The sequence below is a fragment of the Balaenoptera physalus genome (genome assembly GCF_965194825.1).
Source record: "Balaenoptera physalus genome assembly, chromosome: 1".
Classification (NCBI taxonomy): domain Eukaryota; kingdom Metazoa; phylum Chordata; class Mammalia; order Artiodactyla; family Balaenopteridae; genus Balaenoptera; species Balaenoptera physalus.
In genome coordinates this window covers 158,004,616-158,025,477 of record NC_138882.1, presented here as the reverse complement: position 1 = coordinate 158,025,477, position 20,862 = coordinate 158,004,616, and the positions used below count along the sequence as shown (strand labels likewise).

The window sequence follows — 20,862 nt, the reverse complement described above, 5'->3', positions numbered from 1 at the left end:
GTAGGAAGATGTAGTATGTACTTCAGAGAGAGCAATTCAAGAAGCAATGTTTGGCCACTGGAACTTTGGAGGGAGAGATAGCTAAGGAACTTCTCAAAGGCAGTTTTGGGCGGGGTTAGTGAGTGAGTAAGTAAAAGCCTGTAGAGAGAGCGGAAGGGGCCTGGTGTTTCTGTTTCAGGTATGCCTTATAGCTTCAAATACCTTGGCAATCTGGTACAAGTGGGTTCTTGCCTGATGGCTCAGTGGGGCTTACTCTGTAGTTGTACTGCTGGTGTGCAGGCGGCTCCTCTACCTGTGAGGGAGACACATTGGCTGCCCCTTGCCACTTACATGGGTCTCAGACTTGAACTTGGGGCAGTACTTGGTGCTGTCTGCTACTGGTTGCTCCAGAAAATGCTTTCAGTGCTGGTGTTCTCATTGCCGTGGTGTGGATGGTTGAGAGTGGTCTCAGAGGCCTGGGAGTTGGGAGCAGCTGTACTCTTGCCCTGCATTGGTAAACTCAGGGAGGGAAGCAAAGGGTCACTCAGTATTCCTTGGGGCTTTTAGAGTGAAGATTTGCGGGCAGCATGACTCTGTGCTACTGATGGACTTGCCCTTCACAGGCCCACTTCATTTACCTCTTCCAGTGCCCCTCAGATTAGGCAAGTTCTTTAACCTCATTAAGCTCCAGTTTTCTCACCTGTTAAATCAGGATATAAACGTGTATTTTAGGATTACTGTGAAGATGATACACGATAATATTGTACATGTGAAGAGTTTAGCACAGTGCCTGGCACTTAATAAGCATTTTAAATGTTAGTTGCCATTGTGGTGAACTCTGTATCTTCCAGACTTCACCTTTCCCAATTCTCTCTCCTAGACTCCTAAGAAACGGAAATCCAGCAGTGAGACCCAGAGCCAGGAGTGTTTCCTGTCTCCTTTTCGGAAACCTTTGACTCAACTAACGAATCGACCACCGTGTCTGGACAGCAGTCAACATGTAAGCCCTAACTGCAACCTGCCAATGTCTGTGTGTGCCCTGTTTTGTCTAGGGAGGCTCCCTCGGTCCTCACACAGTAGCCAGCAGATGCTTTAGTGGGGGCTTTGGGCCTGCCCACAGCTCCTGGGGCCTGGAAAAGGCCTGACCTCTTTCCTTAGAGATTGTGTGCCTGACTTGGAATTCCCCTTGTTTATAGCTACTTGGGCACCAGATCTCAGGTGGCTCAGATTGCTGAGGACAAGAGGGTGCAGGAGAGTGAAGGCTATGGCAGGGTGTTGGAACCTGTCAGAGAACTGTCTCTGACTCTGCATATAGCTTCTAAGAAGTACCAGAGTCCTACAGCTTTCATGTGTATCCTCTAGTAAAATCAAAGGTAATCATCAAGTGGCAGGTTCTGTGCATTATCTCATGTAACTCTCATTTTTTAAGATGAGGAAGCTGAGTCTCAGAGAAGTTAAGTAATTTGCTCAAAGTTACAGAGGTGTCAAATCTGCCTAGCTCCATCCAAAGCTTTTTCCTCCAAACTTTCTGAGGGACAGAGTGACACTGAGCTCCAAAAACCCTTGGAATGTGATAAGAGTGATAAAAGTGTCTTCTGTTATTCCTAACAAACCCCTTTCAGCCACACCTGAATTTGCTAATGAGATGACTTTGTAAAGCACTTAACTTTGGGGCTGGTTGCCCGGGGAACCAAACTACCAATGGCCAATGTTTAATCAGTCCTACTCTTTACAAACCCAAAAGGTATGGGAGGGTTTGGAGAACTTCCTAGTTGGTGACTTGGTGAGCAGGAAGTCGGGAAGGGGCACACCCGAAACTCCCCTGGGACAGAAGCTCCTGTGTTCACCACCCTTCCAGACCTCCCTCTGTGTGTCTCTTCATCTGGCTATTCATTCATATCTTTTAATATACTTTGTGATAAATCAGTAATCTAGTAAGTAAACTGTATCTGAGTTCTGTGAGCCACCTAGCGAATTAATCGAACCCAAGGAGGGGGTTGTGGGAACATTTGATTTATAGCTTGTGGTCAGAAGCACAGGTAACCACACGGAATTGAGATTTGCATCTGAAGCAGTGGGGAAGGCAGTCACGTGGGGCTGAACCCTTTAGGATCTGATGCTTTCTCCTGGAAGATAGTGTTGGAATTAAGTTGTAGGGCACCCACGTGGAGCCGAAGATTTGCTTCATGTATGGAAAACCCACACATCTGGTGTCAGAAGAAGTGTAGTATTGAGAGTAGAGGAGACACAGGATCGTGTTTTTCCTTTACAGGGACATTTTGAAGGAAAAATGGGAGTATGTTGATGGGAACGTGTAGTGGAGGTTAGTTATTTGTGCATTCAGCAAATGCTTAAAAACATTTTTACATAATATTTGATGAATATGAAAACATATATGTATAATGTATATAAAATATAAAACAAAATAAACACCTGTGAACCCACCATCCGGGACTAGAACATCATCAAATTCATAATCCCTTTTCTCATTCCCAGAGGAAGCCACTATCCTGAATTATATTCATCATCCCTTGCTTTTTGTGATAGTTTTACCATATATATATAATTCACTAAGTAATACATTGTTTAATCGTTTTCTTGAGCTTTAAAAAGTGGTGTGTAGTCCTCCGGGACTGTTTTCATTCGGGATTCATTTTATTGTCCTCTAGAACTATATGACATAAGTGCGGATGTGGTGGGAGTATGCAAACAGGGGGCCTAACAGTCTGGAGGCTGGTGGAGACCCGAATCTGAGGGACATGCTGATTAGGTTGAGTTCTGAAGGATGCGAGGAGTTTGCCAGGTGAAGAGAACAGGAAGTGTTCTAGATAGAGGGAACAGCCTGTTTGAAAGCTGTGGAGGAAGGGTCCCCAAAGGCAAAAATGCTTCAGGACCACAAAAGTCAGTGCAGCTCTGGAGATGAAGACTTTAGCCTTAGACACAATCAGTTTTAAGTCCTGTAGGATGTCTGGGTTTGCAGATGTGGGTGTGGTACTTAGGAGGGAGTTATGGAGTGGAAATAGATTTGGGGTGATTGGCATAGAGTTTGTTTGACACCTACAAAGTGTATTGGAGTGTCCATGTGAATGCACAGTTAGAAGAGCTTAGGGCTGAGCCCTGAGGAACACTGACTTTTAAAGGGATTGGGCAGAGGAAGAAGAGCGCACTAGGGCACTGAGCATGAGGTGCTAGAAAGGCAAAATAGTGGGAGAGTGGTGTCATGGAAGTCAAAAGCAGAGAATATTTGAGAGGAAGGAGTGGCCAGCTTTGTCTGGTAAGATAGGGTAGAAACATACCCCTTGGAGTTAAGGTCTTGTAGGCCATTGGTGACCTTGGCCAGAATCACTTCAGAAGAGTGGAAGGGGCAGAAGATAGATAGGAGGAGTGAGAGATAAGGAAGGGGAGACAGACTGCTCTTTCTAGAAGTTTGAAGGGGAGGAGATAAGAAGTCAAAGGACATTTTGTTTTTGAGATAGGAGAGAGTTAAGCATGTTTTAAATGCTGGTGAGAAAGAGCTAGTAGGGAGAAGTTGAGACAACAGGAGAGATCAGACAGACCTGACAGAGTGACTCTCTGTGGAAGAGGGAAGCTTTGACCTTGGGTTGGGGGAGGGATGTTCTTCTCCCTCTTCTATCATCAGAAGGAAAGGGTGGTATGAATTTTCAGTAACTAAATAAAGTGAGAGCATGGTTTCTCCTCTGCCTCTGTCAGAGTCTAGTGAGTACTACTACCAGACCAGATTCTTGGAGGCTGGCCTTTGCAAGTCTTGCAGGCTCTGCCTTCAGATGTTTTTGGCCATGGGTCCTCACCTTCTTCCACAGTAGTTGCACGAGCCTGCACTTCTACCTGCAGAACTTGTGGCTCCTGGGTTTTACTGAAAGTCTTTTTAAATTTAGAGCATAAATTCTTGGCTACTTAGAGCTTCAATACTAGCCTCTTATATTGACAGTCTTGAAAATAATAGTTTCAGAATTAAAAGCAGAATTGACGCCAAGTTAGGAAAGAAATTAGAGTCCATTTCTTTCCTTTTCCTCTCCTTTGAATTAAAGGTAGCTTTTTGTTAGCATGTTCTATATATGAGTTTCTCATCATTGCTATGGTAATTAAACATAGTCAAAAGATTTTATTCAGCTGCAAAGAAATATGCAAATAAAGAATTTGGGCCTTTCTCCAACCCTGGGCTTGTCGTGTTATTTAGTGTGGTGATGAAGTTCAGTTCTCCACATTCCTTTTCTGTCTTCCAATAGATTGCCAAATATATTCATTACATTTTTCCTATTTAAAGTACCTTGAGTTTCTAGAATTTAATTTATAATCTGTATAGAAGTGAGTCAGAATAAAAAGGTAAGAATTGCAGGGCAAGACAGGCTTGCTTTTTTCCCTATTAAAATACCTTATTGCTAGAAGGGAGTATTTTTCATTACTTCTTTTTCCACTAATGTATTCCACTAAGACTACCTTTAGGGTTTCTGGTCTTGTTTTTACCTTGCTCTCTTGGGTTCTAGCTCTTATTTTGTTGAGGTTTACAGGCTATTGTAATTCCCTGAGGGCTCAGGTGCATATAGATCAGAACTTTGATGGGAGTTTTCAGTTAGCTCAGGAGTTGGCATTGTGGACTCCCCTGCCTCCTCCTGCCCCAGCCCCGTAGCCCAGTGCTGATTCCAGGCCGAAGTGATGACACAGAGACTTCCTGTCACCCTTGTCCCTTGCTTTTTCTTGGTGATTGGCTTCCCCTCTCTCTCATGTCCTCTTTCTCATGTTTTTCCCTCTCTTGTGCCTTCCCATGGCAGGAAGCTGCTGACTCTGGGCTGATCCACATGGCTATACTCAAACAGGTTGGATTAGGAAGCCATATTGCCCAGTAGTTACAAGTAAGGGCCTGGAATCAGGAAAGTCCTGCAAATGTCATGGCTGTGTGACTTGGGAAACGACTCAGCCTCAATTTGCTCCTCTGTAAAATGGGGATGCCAGTAATATATGGACCTCATAGGACTGTTAATGAGGATTAAATGGTAACATGAATGCGAGGGCTTAGCACTGCATCTGGCATACATTGTTAATCATCATTATTGTTGTCACTTTTGCTGTTGTCAACATTATTTTACTAATACTATCGCTCCTTTTACTCCTGCTACCACTACTCTTTGAAGGGCTGTTTAGTTCCCAAGGAGGCTGATGTGAGAGTTGATATGGAAATTGGATGCAGTAGGCAGAACTGATATGACAAAAAAGGAAATGTGCGCTATGCTTGGAAAGATGTAACCCTGTGGGACAGTGGTTGAATCCAGACATTGGAGTTCTGTTAGTACTGGGATTGGGTGAGTTTGTGGTGCTTTCTTCTTAGGGCGCTGCAGCCTAGGGAATAGTTAGGTGTCCTTACTTGGCATGGTCTTTCATGAGCTAAAGGCTCTGAGCCTTGTGGTTGACCAAGGCTAGGTATTTGCTTTGGCACTCTCTTGTCCCTGGCGATTTGTGGAACGTTATGCAAAGCCTCAAAGGTAAAAGCCATTGTACAAAACCTAATAATCTAATATGGAGCACATCTGCTTCTGTTCTAGATGCATCTGAATGAAACGTAATCAAAATACAATGCTCTGAATGTATTACGATGCTTAAACAGGCATTTTAGACTGCATTTGTAAAAATATTATCCCATAACATCTCCAGTCAGTCCTGAATCCCTGTTTCTTCTCTTTTTAGGAAGCATTTATTCGAAGCATTTTGTCAAAGCCTTTCAAAATCCCCATTCCAAATTATCAAGGTAAAAATGGAGACTTTTCTATTTCTTAAATTAGTCACGTGTGAATATGCCTGAATAGATTAAAACCTCTGCTTTTGTAAGTACAAGCTTACCTTGGAATTAAAGATGCCAGTCCAGTGGTGACTGTGTATGGGGTGACCTTCCTGGGGCCTGCGTGAAGTCTGTGTTTGACAGCTTCAGCAAAGGCTACCAAGACTAACTGCCCCTCATCTTCTTGGTGGGGATATGTCAGTGTTCAGGAAGCTCCTGGTGGGCCAGGGTGGCTGATGGACCCAGGCTACATTCAGTCCAAGTGAGTTCAGTAGCATTTCCTTTATGAAGTTGGCTCTATCAGAGGCCTAGGTTCTATAGGGTTTCCCCCTGCCTTATGTAGGGCATAGAATTGTGCTAAAACTGGGGCCTGGGAGGGAGGAGGCAAACTCTCAAGACCTCTCAGTCTTGAAAGGCCCCTTTAGGGTTTCAGACCTTTCCAGGATTGATTTGATGTAAGATGAACGAGACCTGGCCCCCCAGAAGTTTGTAGTTGAATGGGAGAAGTCATATGGGGAAAACTCTGATCTGAGGCAGACTTGGGTAATGGTCAGGCAGAGGTGCCCAAACTGCTTTTGGAGAGGTTTTTGGGAGAGGGGGTCATATGGAAGCTTAAGAAAGTTTATATGAAGGATAGGCATTTGAGCTGGGCCTGCTGGAGCTCCTCAACTTAGAGACTTAGGTGACAAATTGTTGGTTTCTAGGTCCTCTGGGCTCTCGGGCATTGGGCCTCAAAAGGGCTGGGGTCCGCCGGGCCCTCCATGACCCTCTGGAAGAAGGTGCCTTGGTTCTGTACGAGCCTCCCTCGCTGAGCGCCCACGACCAGCTGAAGCTTGACAAGTATGTGCACTGGTATTTCTTGAGCAGTTCTGGTCCTCTAAGTGCACAAACCTGGAGGGCAGAGGGCATTTTCGTGTGATTTCACCTTGGGACCTGCATATGTTTTCAGAGTGCTGTCATGACTACTGTACCATCCAGAGTGAGTAGGTGGGGAAGGAGAGTGCCTGGGGAAGAACATGTGGACATGTCCAGTTGGTGGGGTTTCCTCATCCATTCCTACCAGGCTCACTCAGGGGCACGGGGAGGGTTAAGGTGATGGCATAGGGAACCCATCTCCGTCTCCTAACTTTCTCACCCTGGAGAGGAATTTGCTATGGTTTGATTGCACCAGGCCAAGGAGGTCCTCTCTTAGGCAGCTGCCTCTGAATCAACAGGACACAACTTTCTGAGGGTGTGCCCTTGCCCGTGTCTGAACTCCGTGTTTTCTTTGTTGTGTTTTCTCAGGGAAAAACTCCCTGTCCATGTGGTCGTTGATCCTATTCTCAGTAAGGTCTTGAGGCCTCATCAGAGAGAGGTAAATGGAGTTGGGGGGTGAGTTTGGGCTAGGGTAGGGGCTGCACCTGAGGGGCTGTCATCCCTGGGGCAGCAGCAGTGTGGATGCCAAAGTGGGCTGAGTGCTGTTATTCCCCAGGGAGTGAAGTTCCTGTGGGAGTGTGTCACCAGTCGGCGCATCCCTGGAAGCCATGGCTGCATCATGGCTGATGAGATGGGCCTGGGCAAGACGCTGCAATGCATCACATTGATGTGGACGCTTTTGCGCCAGAGTCCAGAATGCAAGCCAGAAATTGACAAGGCAGTGGTGGTGTCGCCCTCCAGCCTAGTGAAGAACTGGTACAATGAAGTTGGGAAATGGCTTGGAGGGAGGATCCAACCTCTAGCCATCGACGGAGGCTCTAAGGACGAGATAGACCAAAAGCTGGGTAGGAGCCTTAACAAACATGGCCGCACTTCTCCATACAACCTGCTCCTGTCTTAAGTGTATCCTCACTGATGGTCAGAGTTGAGGGCAGGGAGGGGGTGGCAGAAAGTAGAATTCCCGTGGAAAGAGTTGAAATAGTTATTTCCAGGCTAAATTAAAGAATCGTCAAACTGGCTTTTTCTTTATGATATTCTCAGATTTGTTCCCTTGACACCTTTTTTGTCGTAGAAGGATTTATGAACCAGCGTGGAGCCAGAGTGCCTTCTCCCATCCTCATCATTTCCTATGAGACTTTCCGCCTTCATGTCGGAGTCCTCCGGAGAGGGAGTGTTGGACTGGTCATATGTGATGAGGTACTTGACACTCGGCTGTCTGGGTGGTGGGAGGAAGTCTGTCGATGTCTTCTCACTGAGAACTGCCGTCCAAGGGCTGTGCCGGTTACTGGGGGATGTAGAGGACAGAACATACTGCCTTGAAGGAGGCAAATGGGAGGGAGAGCCCGTGGTACCATTTGCTGAAAGAGGGGTTAAGCAGAGCTTGGAATGCCAAGGAGAGTGAGGTGCTGTGGGCTGATTGGTTTTGTTGCCTCTAGACAGTTTTCCTAGACCAAAGGACTTTGAAGGGTGGGAGGGATTTGGATGGGTGGAGAGACATGGTACAGTGTTCAGGGGAACAGGTTCTAGGGTCAGAGAGATCTTCGTTCAAATCCTGGCTCTGCCACTTATCAGAGTAAGTGGTAAGTTACTTAACCACCCAAGCCTCTTTTTCTGTGTCAATAAAATGGGGTGATAACATCTGCCTTATGGGATTATTGTGAGGATTAAATGAAGGAAAGCTTTTATCACAGTGCCTGGTATGTCATAAGACCTTGGTACATGTCAGCTCTGGGTGTTTTTTTGTTTTTGTTTTGTTTTTTGTTGTTGTTGGTTTTTTAAAAATAATTCACCTTTAAAAATAATTAATTATTTTAAATTCTGTTTTATTTTTTGGGTGCACCACATGGCATGTGGGATCTAGTTCCCTGACCAGGGCTCGAACCCATGCCCACTGCAGTGGAAGCGCAGAGTCTTAACCAGTGGACCGCCAGGGAAGTCCCTTATTTATCTGTCTATCTCACGCAGGGCCATTTATTGATTGATTGATTGATTGGCTGCGTAGGGTCTTCGTTGCTGTGTGTGGGCTTTCTCTAGCTGTGGTGAGTGGGGGCTACTCTTCGTTGTGGTGCGTGGGCTTCTCCTTGTGGTGGCTTCTCATTGAGCACAGGCTCTAGGTGCGCGGGCTTCAGTAGTTGCAGCACACGGGCTCAGTAGTTGTGGCTCATGGGCTCTAGAGCGCAGGCTCAGTAGTTGTGGCTCATGGGCTTAGTTGCTCCGTGGCACGTGGGATCTTCCCGGACTAGGGCTCGAACCTGTGTCCCCTGCATCGGCGGGCAGATTCTTAACCACTGCGCCACCAGGGAAGTCCCTTAATTTATTATGTACGTATGTACTTATTTATTTAATTAATTAATTTTTTTGGCTGCGTCGGGTCTTGGTTGCAGCACACAGGATCTTCATTGAGGCATGTGGGATCTTTCATTGTGGCGTGTGGGCTTCTCTCTAATTGTGGCGTGCGGGTTTTCTCTCCTCTAGTTGTGGCATGCAGGTTCCAGAGTGCGTGGGCTCTGTAGTTTGCGGCACACAGGCTCTCTAGTTGAGGTGCATGAGCTCAGTAGTTGTGGTGTGCGGGCCTATTTGCCCTGCGGCTTTTGGGAACCTAGTTCCCCGACCAAGAATCCAACGCACGTCCCCTGCATTGGAAAGCGGATTCTTTACCACTGGACCACCAGGGCAGTCCCCTCAGCTTTGGTTTTTATTCTAGGTTGAGAGGACTCATGTGAACAGAAGCACGGAGATAGGAAAGTCCAGTGTGGATAGTCCATACACCTTGTGAGTCTGTGTTGACTCTCTGGGACTAAGGAAAATACGGCAGTTGTTACTCTCTGGCCTTTTCCAGCACTGTGCATGAAGGGTGGTAGGGATGCAACTACTTGGAAAGCAGTGAGGGTGGCTGGGAGCTTCCCTGTATAAAGAATTTCCCACGTCTTTAGGGGGCTTGGCTACCCTGAGCCTGCTGCCATTGTTTACATCTTGGGGAAAGTAAGGTCACTTTGCACACCCTGGGGACTTTAGTGTAGAGGTGGCTGAAAGACTTGGCCCCATCTGTCAACTGATTGGCAGGCTTGACTGTGCTCTGGGGACTATAGATTACCCTGTATCTGAGGGTCTTTTGGGAGAGGACAGAGAAGAAAAGCTTACTTTGGGGTACCATGCTTGCTAGTAGTGAGCTGTTTCCCAGTTGAGCTTTTGTCCTTATGAAGAGTCTGGCATGTCTGCCAACTTCTGATACGCTGATGGGCCATTCCCTGGTAGGAGTAAGGGATTTAGCAGATTGAGATGGGGTATGCACGTGGCCACTGCCCAGGACCCTGGCATTTGCTTCATCACCATGGAGGGGGACTGTGCCAGGAGCCTGGTCTAGAGGCCAGGGCATTGGGGAAGGGAAGGGAAGGCAGGCTGTTGAGCCCTTGAGGACTGGGGAGCATCTAGATTTTCTTCTCCTCTATAGTGTTTCGTTTCTTCCTCATCCTCTCCTGTTTTCTGAGCTGACTGGCATGAGGGACCAGGCTGCCTCTTGCCACACTGCAGGGTCCTGGCCCTCCCTTCTGCTCTTCTACCTTTTATTTATTTATGTTTTTTTTTCTTTTTTTCTACCTTTTATTTGTCAGCAGTGTGTTAATTGTCAGAGACCTGAGGAAGCCAAAGTCCTGAAAGATAGTCAGCCTACTCTAGGAGAAGTTTGTCCTGTTTGGATCTGGGAAAGAGAAGGTTCTGCCCCAGGCTTTCATGTTCCCAGCTTCCTCCCAGCTGATGCTTTTCTCTGGAACACAGAAATAATAACGTAATAATAGCATAATAACTGTACAAAATCTTGATCCACATTGTGATCTGAGTTAGACAGGGCAAGTCAGAACACTTGGGATCAGTGTTGGCTTTGCCACTTGTAAGCGTGACTGCAGATGAGACTGCTCTGAGACTATAGAGTAGATAGCACATGGTCTACCTGAAAGGGACATGATACAGATCAAGAAAGAGGATATAGGGAAGCGTTTTGTAAGGTGTATGAACAGGGGAGGGACTGACATCATCATCATCATCATCTCAGTTTTGGAGATGAGGAGACTGAAGCTCAGAGAAGTGCTGGGACTTGAATCCAGGTCTGAGATTTTAAGTCCTGACTCTTTCTTCTCTCTTAATGCCTTGGTTGTAACCAAAGCTTGGTGTAGGGAGAAGCTTGGCTTGGTTATGGAAGGACTGTCCCTGTATGCCTCATCTGGACCCATGTATGTTCCTTTACAAGTGCTAGAACACAAAGCAAGTCAGATGCTGGGAAATGCATTAAAAACAAGAATCTACTCATGGGGCTCATGTTTCAGAGAGACAAGTGGTGGTATTTAATCTTGGTATCATTTTTTGCTTTTAAAAGGATAATCTGAGAATTCTGCCAGAACAGAAGTTCAGCAGCAGCTTATAAATAAGAACTCTGACAACTTTTCATCTGGCCAAACATTTGATTTGCTGAGATGCCAGCATTTGGGTTTTAAATCCGTGGCCGATGGTGGCAGGAGCCGGGTCTGGAGCCAGGAAGGTCCCACAGGAGCTAGGGTTGGCTTTCCCTTTCACAGAGACCCACAGGGGTAGTGCATCAGTTCAGTTCATTAATTGAGTTATGAAGTACCTGTTATGTGTCAGGCCCTGGGGATCTCATGATTGCCAGCCGTCATGGGGGCTTCAGTTTAGAGGGATCCAATTGTTTAGAGGGATCCAATGGATGCCCATTTCCCCAGGGCCTTTTGGGTAATTTCTTCACGAGTTTCAAGTCTTATTTCCCTCTTCAGCTCAGAAGTCTTAGCCTTTTGTTTCAGGGCTGTTGCTTGGATCCTCCAGTCACTTTTAAGTTTATTTTCTTTGTTTAGGATGTCTTTAAATTTTTTTTTAAAACAGATATAATTGACATATAATGTTTTCATTTTAGGTATACAACATCCAGTCATTTTTTTTTAAATTAAAATTCTATGGGTGTCTGTCTGATTCTTCAATAGCAATGTTGCTTATTCAGTCATTCTTCAGCAAGCATTCACTGAGCAGTGTTCTGTGTGGGGCTCTGTCCTGTGCACTGTTACAAAGGCAAATCTGACGTGGTCTCTGCCTTTAAAAGTTCCTGCCTTGGTGAGGAGATAAAGTACAATCGAATGTGATTAGTATATATAGCAGTAGATAAGAGGCAGAGTAGTATAGTGCCCGGACTTCAGAATCTCACACACCTGAGTTCAAATCTCAGTTCTGCTACTTGATACCAGCATGATTTTGGATAACTGTTCACCTCTCTGAACCTCATTTTCTCTAAAAGGGTATTGTAATTTCCTCTCATCTGATCGTTATCTGGGTTTTAGAAGAGAATATAGGTAAAGTGCTTAGTATAGTGCCTGGCACATTAAAAGGATTCAGTGCACAGCTGTTATGTACAGAGTGCCATAAGAGCCAGAGGTGAGAGACCCCAACAGCCTGGGGTCATTGAGGAAGGCTTTGCATAGGAGGTGACATTTGAGGAATTTGCCTGTGGAAGCGAATTGTGGGCAGAGGAATGGCATGGGCAATGAGACCTAAGGAGATCCAGCATTAGGAGTGGTGAGTTGTAGTTTCCTGGACTGTGACAAGCTGTGGAGAGTGTCAAAGAAGTCAGCTGGGTCCTTAACTGAGAAGTACTAAGCTAACGAGCTTGGACTTGATCCCACAGATGGGAGAATCAGTGGAGGGTCTGTGTTTAATTGCACTGTGAAAGGCTGGCTTATTTGTTCATTCTTTCACTGGTGGTTGTGTTTTGTGTGCCCTGCCCAGTGTGGGGCTGAAAGGGGCTGGGGGTAGAAAAGGCGCAGGCCTGACCGTGCCCGTGTGATTCTTGGGGAGAGAGGAAAGTTGATAGGGTCCTTTACCGTTTTGTTTTAAAAGGCTTAAAAGAGAGAAGTAACAGGTGTGTATTGGGGTGGGTGATATAGGGATTGGGGAAGAGATGCAAAGAGGCAGAGAGAGGCTCTTTCTTTAGATTTCTGAGCTGGCTGGATTCTGTGGAAAGAGGAGAGGAGGAGCCTGGACCAAGTCCCCTTAGCACTGATAGCTGGGAGACTAATACAGAAGGCATCTGGCTCAGGAGGTTCTGGGATGGTTGGGCTAGTGCAGAGGGAGGATTCCCTGAAAGCACGGGTCTCTAACATGTCTGAATGATCTCTGAAAAGGATAGGCAGGCTACTATGGCTCTGGAGGTTGGGGCAGGGAAGAGGAGGGGAAGAAATAGAGAATCCATGCTTTATGGATATAGCATTGGTCTAGAAGCTGAAGGTCTGTCTCTTGAGCCTGGCATTTCTCCCCGAGAGAGTGGGTAAACTCTCGCTTTTGCTGCCCCCTGCCCAGTTCCCAAGGCCTCAGGACCTGTAATGCTCATGATTCCTCTTTGCCTGTCTATACAAGATTTTGCTACTGTTAGGGAGGCCACATTGTGCCCATGCCTAAGTGAGAATTAATTTCCTTGCAGGGGCACAGGCTCAAGAACTCTGAGAATCAGACTTACCAGGCCCTGGACAGCTTGAACACCAGCCGACGGGTCCTCATCTCCGGGACTCCCATCCAGAATGATCTCCTTGAGTATTTCAGCTTGGTACATTTTGTTAATTCGGGAATCCTGGGTAAGAATCTTGGCCTTGTCTGATATACTGGAGAGGAGCCTTGCCTTAGCCTTGGGATTGTAACGCTAGCTGAGGAGAGAGAGGAGAGACCACTAGTTATATGTGGGTCACTAAGCACTCTTCTAGGAAGACTTCTCATGTCAAGGAGTAGCAAAGCCATTGGGAGACCTTGGCTCTGCTGAGCAACTCAGCAAGGCCCACTCTGGTCTTTTTTTCCACTGCAGAGGTGGCAGGTGCTATGCAGGGCATTGTCTCTATGAGCTGGGGATGGAACTACTATCCCCAGGCATTTTTGCTCATCACATCCTAGCCGCCTCTCAAGAGCTTTGGCCTCAGAGCAGACTCTGTATTAGGCAGTTTTGTTTTGTTTTTAATCATTTTTTAGTGTGCAACTTAGTGTCATTAAGTACGTTCACATTGTTGTGCAACCATCACCACCAACCATCTCCAGAACTTTTTTCATCTTGCAAAAGTGAAACTCTACCCATTAAGCAGCAATTCCCCATTTCCCACTCCCCCCAGCCCCTGGCAACCATAGCTTGGGCAATTCTTACACATAGATATCTGTGGAAGGGTTTATTAGTGCCCATTTTTGAACTTTAAAGAATCATATAGCATATTTTCCTTTGCATCTGGATTCTTTTGTTCAGTATTATGTGTATGAGATTCATGCATGTTGTTGCCTATAGCAGTAGTTTGTTTTTCACTTTAGTATACTATTCCATTTTATGAATATACCAGAATTTATTAGTTCTACTGTTGATAGACAATTGAATTGTTTCCAGTTTTTTATTATTTTGAATAATGATCCTGTGAACGTTCTTGTACATTTTTTTACCTGAGCATAGTATGCGTTCCTCTGTCATAAGAGTGGAATTGCTGGGTCATATGTTATGCATGTGTTTAACCCTAGTAGATACTCCAGTTTTCCAGAGTGATTGTACCGGCAGTATATGAAAATTCCAGTGTCTCTACATCAGGGGCCAGCAAATTTTTTCTTAAAAGGGTAGATAGTGGGCTTCCCTGGCAGTCCAGTGGTTAAGACTCTGTGCTCCCAACGCAGGGGGCATAGGTTTGATCCTTGGTCGGGGAACTAAGATCCCGCATGCTGCACAGTGTGGCCAAAAAAAAAAGGCTAGATAGTTATTTTAGGCTCGTAGGCCATACTGTCTCTGTCACAGCTACTCAGCTCTGCTATTGCACTATGAAAGCAGCCATAAAATGTAAATGAATGAGCATGGATGTGTTCTAATAAAACTATTTATAGAAACAGGTGGCTGGCCCATGGTTATAGTTTGCTGGCCTCTGCTTTATAGCATCACCAATGTTTATCTTTAGAACACATTTTAAAAAAAATTTTAGTCATTCTGGATGGGTGTTTAGTGATATTTCATTGCATTTATTTAATGTTGAATAAAACTCAAACACCTTTGGGCCTTCCCTGGTGGTCCAGTGTTTAAGACTCCACGCTCCCAGTGCAGGGGGCCTGGGTTCGATCCTTGGTCAGGGAACTAGATCCCACATGTGTACAGCAGCTAAGATTCCACATGCCGCAACTAAAGATCCTGCACGTGGCAACGAAGATCCTGCGTGCCACAGCTAAGATCCGGCGCAGCCAAATAAATAAATAATATTTTTTAAAAAAAAAAAAAGATTGTTTAAAAAAAAAAGTTGAACACCTTTTAATATGTTCATTGGCCATTTGGAGATCCTCTTTTGTGAGGTACCTGACCTTTTACATTCCTGGCCAAAACAAAACCCTATACTCATTAAACAGTTGCTCCCTATCCTCACTTACCCCCAACCCCTATCAACTACCAATCTGCTTTCTGTCTCTATGGACTTGCCTGTTCTGAATATTTCCTATAAATGGAATCATATAATATGGGACCTTTTGTGTTTGGCTTCTTATACTTAGCATAATGTTTTGAAGGTTCATCCATACTGTAGCATGTATCAGTACAGATCTTCCTCAACTTATGATGGGGTTCTGTGCCACTAAACCCATTGTAAGTTGAAAATATTTTGAGTCAAAAATGCATTTAAGGGACTTCCCTGGTGGTCCAGTGGTTAAGACTCCACGCTTCTACTGCAGGGGTGCAGGTTTGATCCCTGGTTGGGGAACTAAGATCCTGCATGCCATGTGGCACAGCACCCCAACCAAAAAAAAAATCATAAAATAAAGTGGTATGTGGCATATAAAATAATTATACACCTTTAAGGAAAAAAAGCATTTAATGTCAAACATCATAACTTAGCCTAGCCTACCTGAAATGTGCTCAGAACACTTAAATTAGCCTACAGTTGGGTAAAAGCATTTCACACAAAGCCTATTTTATAAAAAGTGCTGAATATCTCATGTAATTTATTGAATACTATACTGTAAGTGAAAAACAGAATGATTGTATGGGCATAGAATGGTTATAAGTATATCGGTTGTTAACCCTCATGATCACGTGGCTGACTGGGAGCTGTGGCTCGCTGTTGCTGCCCAATATCATCAAGAGAGAGTATGGTATTTCATATTGCTAGCCTGGGAAAAGATCAAAATTAAAAATTTGAAGTATAGGGCTTCCCTGGTGGCACAGTGGTTGAGGGTCTGCCTGCCAATGCGGGGGACACGGGTTCGAGCCCTGGTTTGGGAAGATCCCACATGCCGCAGAGCAGCTGGGCCCGTGAGCCACAGTTACTGAGCCTGCGCGTCTGGAGCCTGTGCTCCGCAACAAGTGAGGCCGCGGTGGTGAGAGGCCCGTGCGCCGTGATGAAGAGTGGCCCCCGCTTGCCACAACTAGAGAAAGCCCACGCACAAGAAACAAGGACCCAACACAGCCATAAATAAATAAATTAATTAATAAAAAAAATTTGAAGTATAGTTTCTACTGAATACATATTGCTTCCACACAATCATAAAGTTGAAAATTCATAAGTCAAACCATCATAATAAGTTGAGGACTGTCTTTTTTTGTTTTTTGTTTTTTGTTTTGGCTGCGCTGCATGGCATGTGGGATCTTAGTTGCCCGACCTGTGCCCTCTGCAGTGGAAGCGTGGAGTCTTAACCACTGGACCACCAGGGAAGTCCCAGTTGAGGACTGTCTTGTACTTCATTGTACATGCTATTTCATCTCTTATAAGCAGTATATAGGTGGGCTATTAAAAAAAAAAAATCCTGACAATTGGATTATTTGGTCCATTTACATTTAATGTAATTAGTTATATATTTGGGTTTTGATCTACTTGCTATCTTATTATTTGGCCTTTCAAGTCTTTTCTGCTTTGGTAGCTCTCTGATCCATTCAAACAGAAATTGCCTATAATTTGTTCAGCTTTGTTGTTCTCAATAGAAGGTTGGTCTGTGACAAAGTAGTCTGCTGTTACTGGCAGTGGGAAAGTCATTACTTTTCTATATTCTTTAATGCCTTTTCTCCTATGCTTAGGAACTGCCCAGGAGTTCAAGAAGCATTTTGAATTGCCAATTTTGAAGGGTCGAGATGCAGCTGCCAGTGAGGAAGATAGGCATCTAGGAGAGGAGCGACTGCGGGAGCTCATCAGCATTGTGAATAGGTAATGGGGGGGGGTGGGCTAGACAGTAGTAACTCCCTTTGGGTCCCCCCACATTAGGTCATCAGAATTGCCTCCTTAGCCATCCAAAGCCGATCCTTTGTGGCCTTGGCCTTGAGGTCTGGGATTCTCCTAAGAGAGTGGGATTGTGCCCTGACAGTAGTCACTGAATAAATGAAGGGGTCTTGCAGGCTGATTCCCTGCTTTCTCCCTGACCTTGGGTCCTGTGGTCTGGTTTGGTGCCGCTTAGCATCCTGCTGAGGAAGCCTTTTTCTGTTGCTAGACTTCCTGAGCAAAATATCCCTTGGAGCATTGTTAGTACTTCAGAAGTTTCCTCTCAGTCAGTCTCACACCTAAAGCATCAGGCGTCCCTTCCCACGTCCCATAGCTTTCTGTGACAGGTAGTAGATCTGAAGGATGGGTATGGCTCCCAGGCTGACAAGGCTCTCTCCAGGGGGGCCACATAGCTCAAGGGGCAGGTACATTCTGGAGTCCTCTGTTGTAGTTATGTATACTTGATGATCTGCTTCCTGAAGAGTCTTGCTTTTGCCAACAGGCACCTCCCTCCCAGGTTAAGATGGCAGGAAGGAGAGTCAGTGTGCTCTTAGGAGCTGCTGCTTAGGTGCCTGATCCTGTCCTTCCTGGTCTGCCAGGTAGTATGGGCATACTTTCATTGAACCTTGGGCCGTGTGGCAGCAGGCATTTGGGCAAATGCAAGCAGAAACTCCCATAAGGGCTCAGTGGTTTACAGCTTACTTCCCCTGTCAGAGCACCAGGCTTAGTAGGAGACCTCTGCCTTCCCTTGAAAGGCAGCTGACCTTCTTTTTTCCCCTTAATTTTTATTTATTTATTTATTTATTTATTTTTGGCTGTGTTGGGTCTTCGTTTCTGTGCGAGGGCTTTCTCTAGTTGCGGCGAGCGGGGGCCACTCTTCATCGTGGTGCACGGGCCTCTCACTATCGCGGCCTCTCTTGTTGCGGAGCACAGGCTCCACACGCGCAGGCTCAGTAGTTACGGCTCACAGGCCTAGTTGCTCCGCGGCACGTGGGATCTTCCCAGACCAGGGCTCGAACCCATGTCCCCTGCATTGGCAGGCAGATTCTCAACCACTGCACCACCAGGGAAGCCCCAGCTGACCTTTTGAAGGGGAAGAGAGAGTTGTCCGTCTGAGCTAGACTGTTTGAAAGGGTCTCTGTTCCCGTGACTGAGACCCTGGTATAGATATCTTTGCCATAGGGCTGATGGGTTTCTGACATTTGATACTACAAAAGAAAATCAGTCTTGGTCCTTTGGGTGGCAGTTTTATCAGCCCCTTGTCTTTTTATCTTGTTCTCCCAGGTGCCTGATACGGAGGACATCTGATATCCTTTCTAAATATCTGCCTGTGAAGATCGAGCAGGTGGTTTGTTGTAGGTACTGAACTCAACTGAGGGGTGTGGAGTGAGTGGGTAAAAGCTCAGTCCCTGAGGTATGGCTGGGCTCTCAGTGTGTCCTTGGAGGGCAGAAGTGTGGTCCAGCATTTCCTGCTGACCCAGCTCCTTTTTTTTTTTTCTTTTTCAGGCTGACACCCCTTCAGACTGAATTATACAAGAGGTTTTTGAGACAGGCCAAGCCAGCAGAAGAGTTGCGTGAGGGCAATATGAGTGTGTCATCCCTTTCTTCCATCACTTCACTAAAGAAACTATGTAATCGTGAGTTGGATCCGTGCACTGGGGTCCTCTGTGAGAGTGAGCAAGGAAGGTAGTTCAGCCACCTTCACTAAAACTTGTCCATAGTCCTCATAGAGGCCACATGTAATTCTGTGCCTCCACAAGGCATGAGCTCATGTATTGTGTACTCTAAACCAGACCCTTTGCTTTGGAAAATTTAGCTTATCCTTTGCCTGACCCATGCTTGATGCTTGGAATATATAGGACTGCGCGTGAGAGTGTGTGCACACACACATATGCATAAAAAATATTGGACGGGGGAAAAATAACAAACTTTGCCCTGTCTGGTATAGCTCGCCTCTTGTTGGGAGAACACAGAACACATTAGTGAGCAAAATTGTCCACTCATGATCCCAGGTGGCACTGATTGCACACTGGGATTTGGAAACAAGCAAATCTGGTGGTGAGGAAGGTCTGGGTAGGCTTCTAGAGGGCGTTCTAACGAGCATTGAAGTGGAAACTTCTGAAAGCAATGTAGCTGGCATTTTGGAGTTTTTTTCAGATCCAGCTCTAATCTATGACAAGTGTGTGAAGGAAGAGGATGGCTTTGAAGGTACCTTGGACGTATTTCCCCCTGGTTATAGCTCCAAGGCTCTAGAGCCTCAGCTGTCAGGTGAGTCCTTTCCTACCAGTCTTTGGGCTCCTCTGGGAAGAGGGGTGGGATGTTGTCTCTTTGTGCTAGATCTGTTCTGTCTCATGGCAGAATATCATGAGTAAGAATCCTGGGCCATTGGGATGGCCCATTGGGTGCTGATGGTTGTTGATCTTCCCAGGTAAGATGCTGGTCCTTGATTACATTCTGGCGGTGACCCGAAGTTGCAGCAGTGACAAAGTAGTGCTGGTGTCCAATTACACTCAGACATTGGACCTCTTTGAGAAACTCTGCCGGGCCCGAAGGTAGGGAAGAGCTGTCAAAGGGGTACCTCTCCTACTGTACCCCTAGGAAAAGTAGGTGTTCTGATTGGTGGATATGGACCAAGATGTGGGAGCAGGAGGGACTTTCCAGAAGATGTCTGTTTCCTTATTGCTCCAATGGCCATAACTCCATCTCTAAGCAGAATAGTTCTTTGTCCTTCTGGTACTCCACAGGACAGTCCTAGCCCTTAGCTCCCTGCCACTCCCTTTGGGAGTTCAGGGTTTCAGGCTGTATATGAACAGCATTCAAGCATGGTTGGTTCAGTCCCTTCAGTAGCTCTGGCTCCAAGGGGGCTCTGCTTCCTTCTTGATTTGATCTTTGGATTCCCCTTCAGGTACTTATATGTTCGCTTGGATGGCACAATGTCCATTAAGAAGCGAGCCAAGGTTGTGGAGCGCTTCAACAATCCATCCGTAAGTGCACAGCTCCTGTCCCCACACCACTAATGCAATAACATCAGAACTAAGGGTTGACAGAATCTACAAAGGGGCTCTGCTTTAGGTCTCTCTTGACTTTTTTTTTTCTGGTGGGTATGGTAGGGTTAGGCTGATTGGTTGGTGATGGCTGTACTGGGAACTGACCTTGTGGGCTGGTAAATTGGCTGGTAGGTAGCAAACTGGTGGTCCTCACAATTGGTCTGCACATGAGAGAACAGTTGGCTGGGCTGAGCAAGATTCTTAGTTTGGGCTGTAAGTGGTTCTTTTTCTCCTTCTTCTCTTTCCAGAGTCCTGACTTTGTCTTCATGCTGAGCAGCAAAGCTGGGGGCTGTGGCCTCAATCTCATTGGGGCTAACCGACTGGTCATGTTTGACCCTGACTGGAACCCAGCCAATGATGAACAAGCCATGGCCCGGGTCTGGCGTGACGGTCAAAAGAAGACCTGCTATATCTATCGCCTGCTCTCTGTAAGGATGGTGATAATGGTCAGCGTAGGTGTGGGTCATGGAATAAGACTTTCAGGACCACCTTGGTTTGTTTCTCATTGCCTCTCTTTGGCCCCTCTGCCCGTAACAGTGGCCAGGCTATGGGCTTAGCCTGGAGCTCTTTATTCTTCTTTTCTTGCCCTCTCTCACCACCCTGTTCCTCAGATCCTTCTTACTATGCCCTCTGGATGCCTGTGCAGTAGTTAACAAACTCCCCTGTGGCCTCATCCTTTTCACAGGACACTTGCTTTCTCTTACACCTGATTTCTTCTGTACCGCTTGCCTTGTAGTCTTCTCATACTCCATGTCCCACGGGGCTAAGAAGTGGTATTGGCATTCTCCAAGTTCTCAGTGATCAGTCAGACCATCCATCGTATAGTACCTCTTTTGAAGCTCATGTTGTCTTGACTACCCTCTTTTTCTTCCTTGCTACAGTCATCTACCTTCTG

At 46.0% G+C, this 20,862-nt stretch overlaps 1 protein-coding gene and 1 long non-coding RNA gene across 5 annotated transcripts in view; one reads left to right on the top strand and one right to left on the bottom strand.

Moving 5' to 3' along the window:
• Nucleotides 1-20,862, top strand: part of RAD54L (RAD54 like) — a 31,952-nt gene that overhangs the window by 1,334 nt on the left and 9,756 nt on the right. For 2 of the 4 annotated variants that reach the window (XM_082454454.1, XM_082454453.1), the window contains exons 3-16: nt 860-979; nt 5,680-5,740; nt 6,475-6,610; nt 7,055-7,124; nt 7,242-7,530; nt 7,758-7,882; nt 13,158-13,308; nt 16,743-16,869; nt 18,205-18,279; nt 18,427-18,557; nt 19,078-19,188; nt 19,349-19,472; nt 19,826-19,904; nt 20,216-20,395. In XM_082454454.1, the coding sequence (XP_082310580.1) occupies nt 860-979; nt 5,680-5,740; nt 6,475-6,610; nt 7,055-7,124; nt 7,242-7,530; nt 7,758-7,882; nt 13,158-13,308; nt 16,743-16,869; nt 18,205-18,279; nt 18,427-18,557; nt 19,078-19,188; nt 19,349-19,472; nt 19,826-19,904; nt 20,216-20,395 (1,779 nt within the window). Of the gene's footprint in view, nt 1-859; nt 980-5,679; nt 5,741-6,474; nt 6,611-6,638; nt 6,750-7,054; nt 7,125-7,241; nt 7,531-7,757; nt 7,883-13,157; nt 13,309-16,742; nt 16,870-18,204; nt 18,280-18,426; nt 18,558-19,077; nt 19,189-19,348; nt 19,473-19,825; nt 19,905-20,215; nt 20,396-20,862 lie in introns of those variants that run through there. The other 2 variants (XM_082454455.1, XM_082454456.1) reach the window with 2 other exon arrangements.
• LOC309657429 lies at nt 11,634-13,308 on the bottom strand. The gene is made up of 2 exons (XR_014261810.1): nt 13,194-13,308; nt 11,634-11,793 (listed from the first exon to the last, which is right to left on the bottom strand). It is a non-coding gene; the product is annotated as an uncharacterized lncRNA (long non-coding RNA).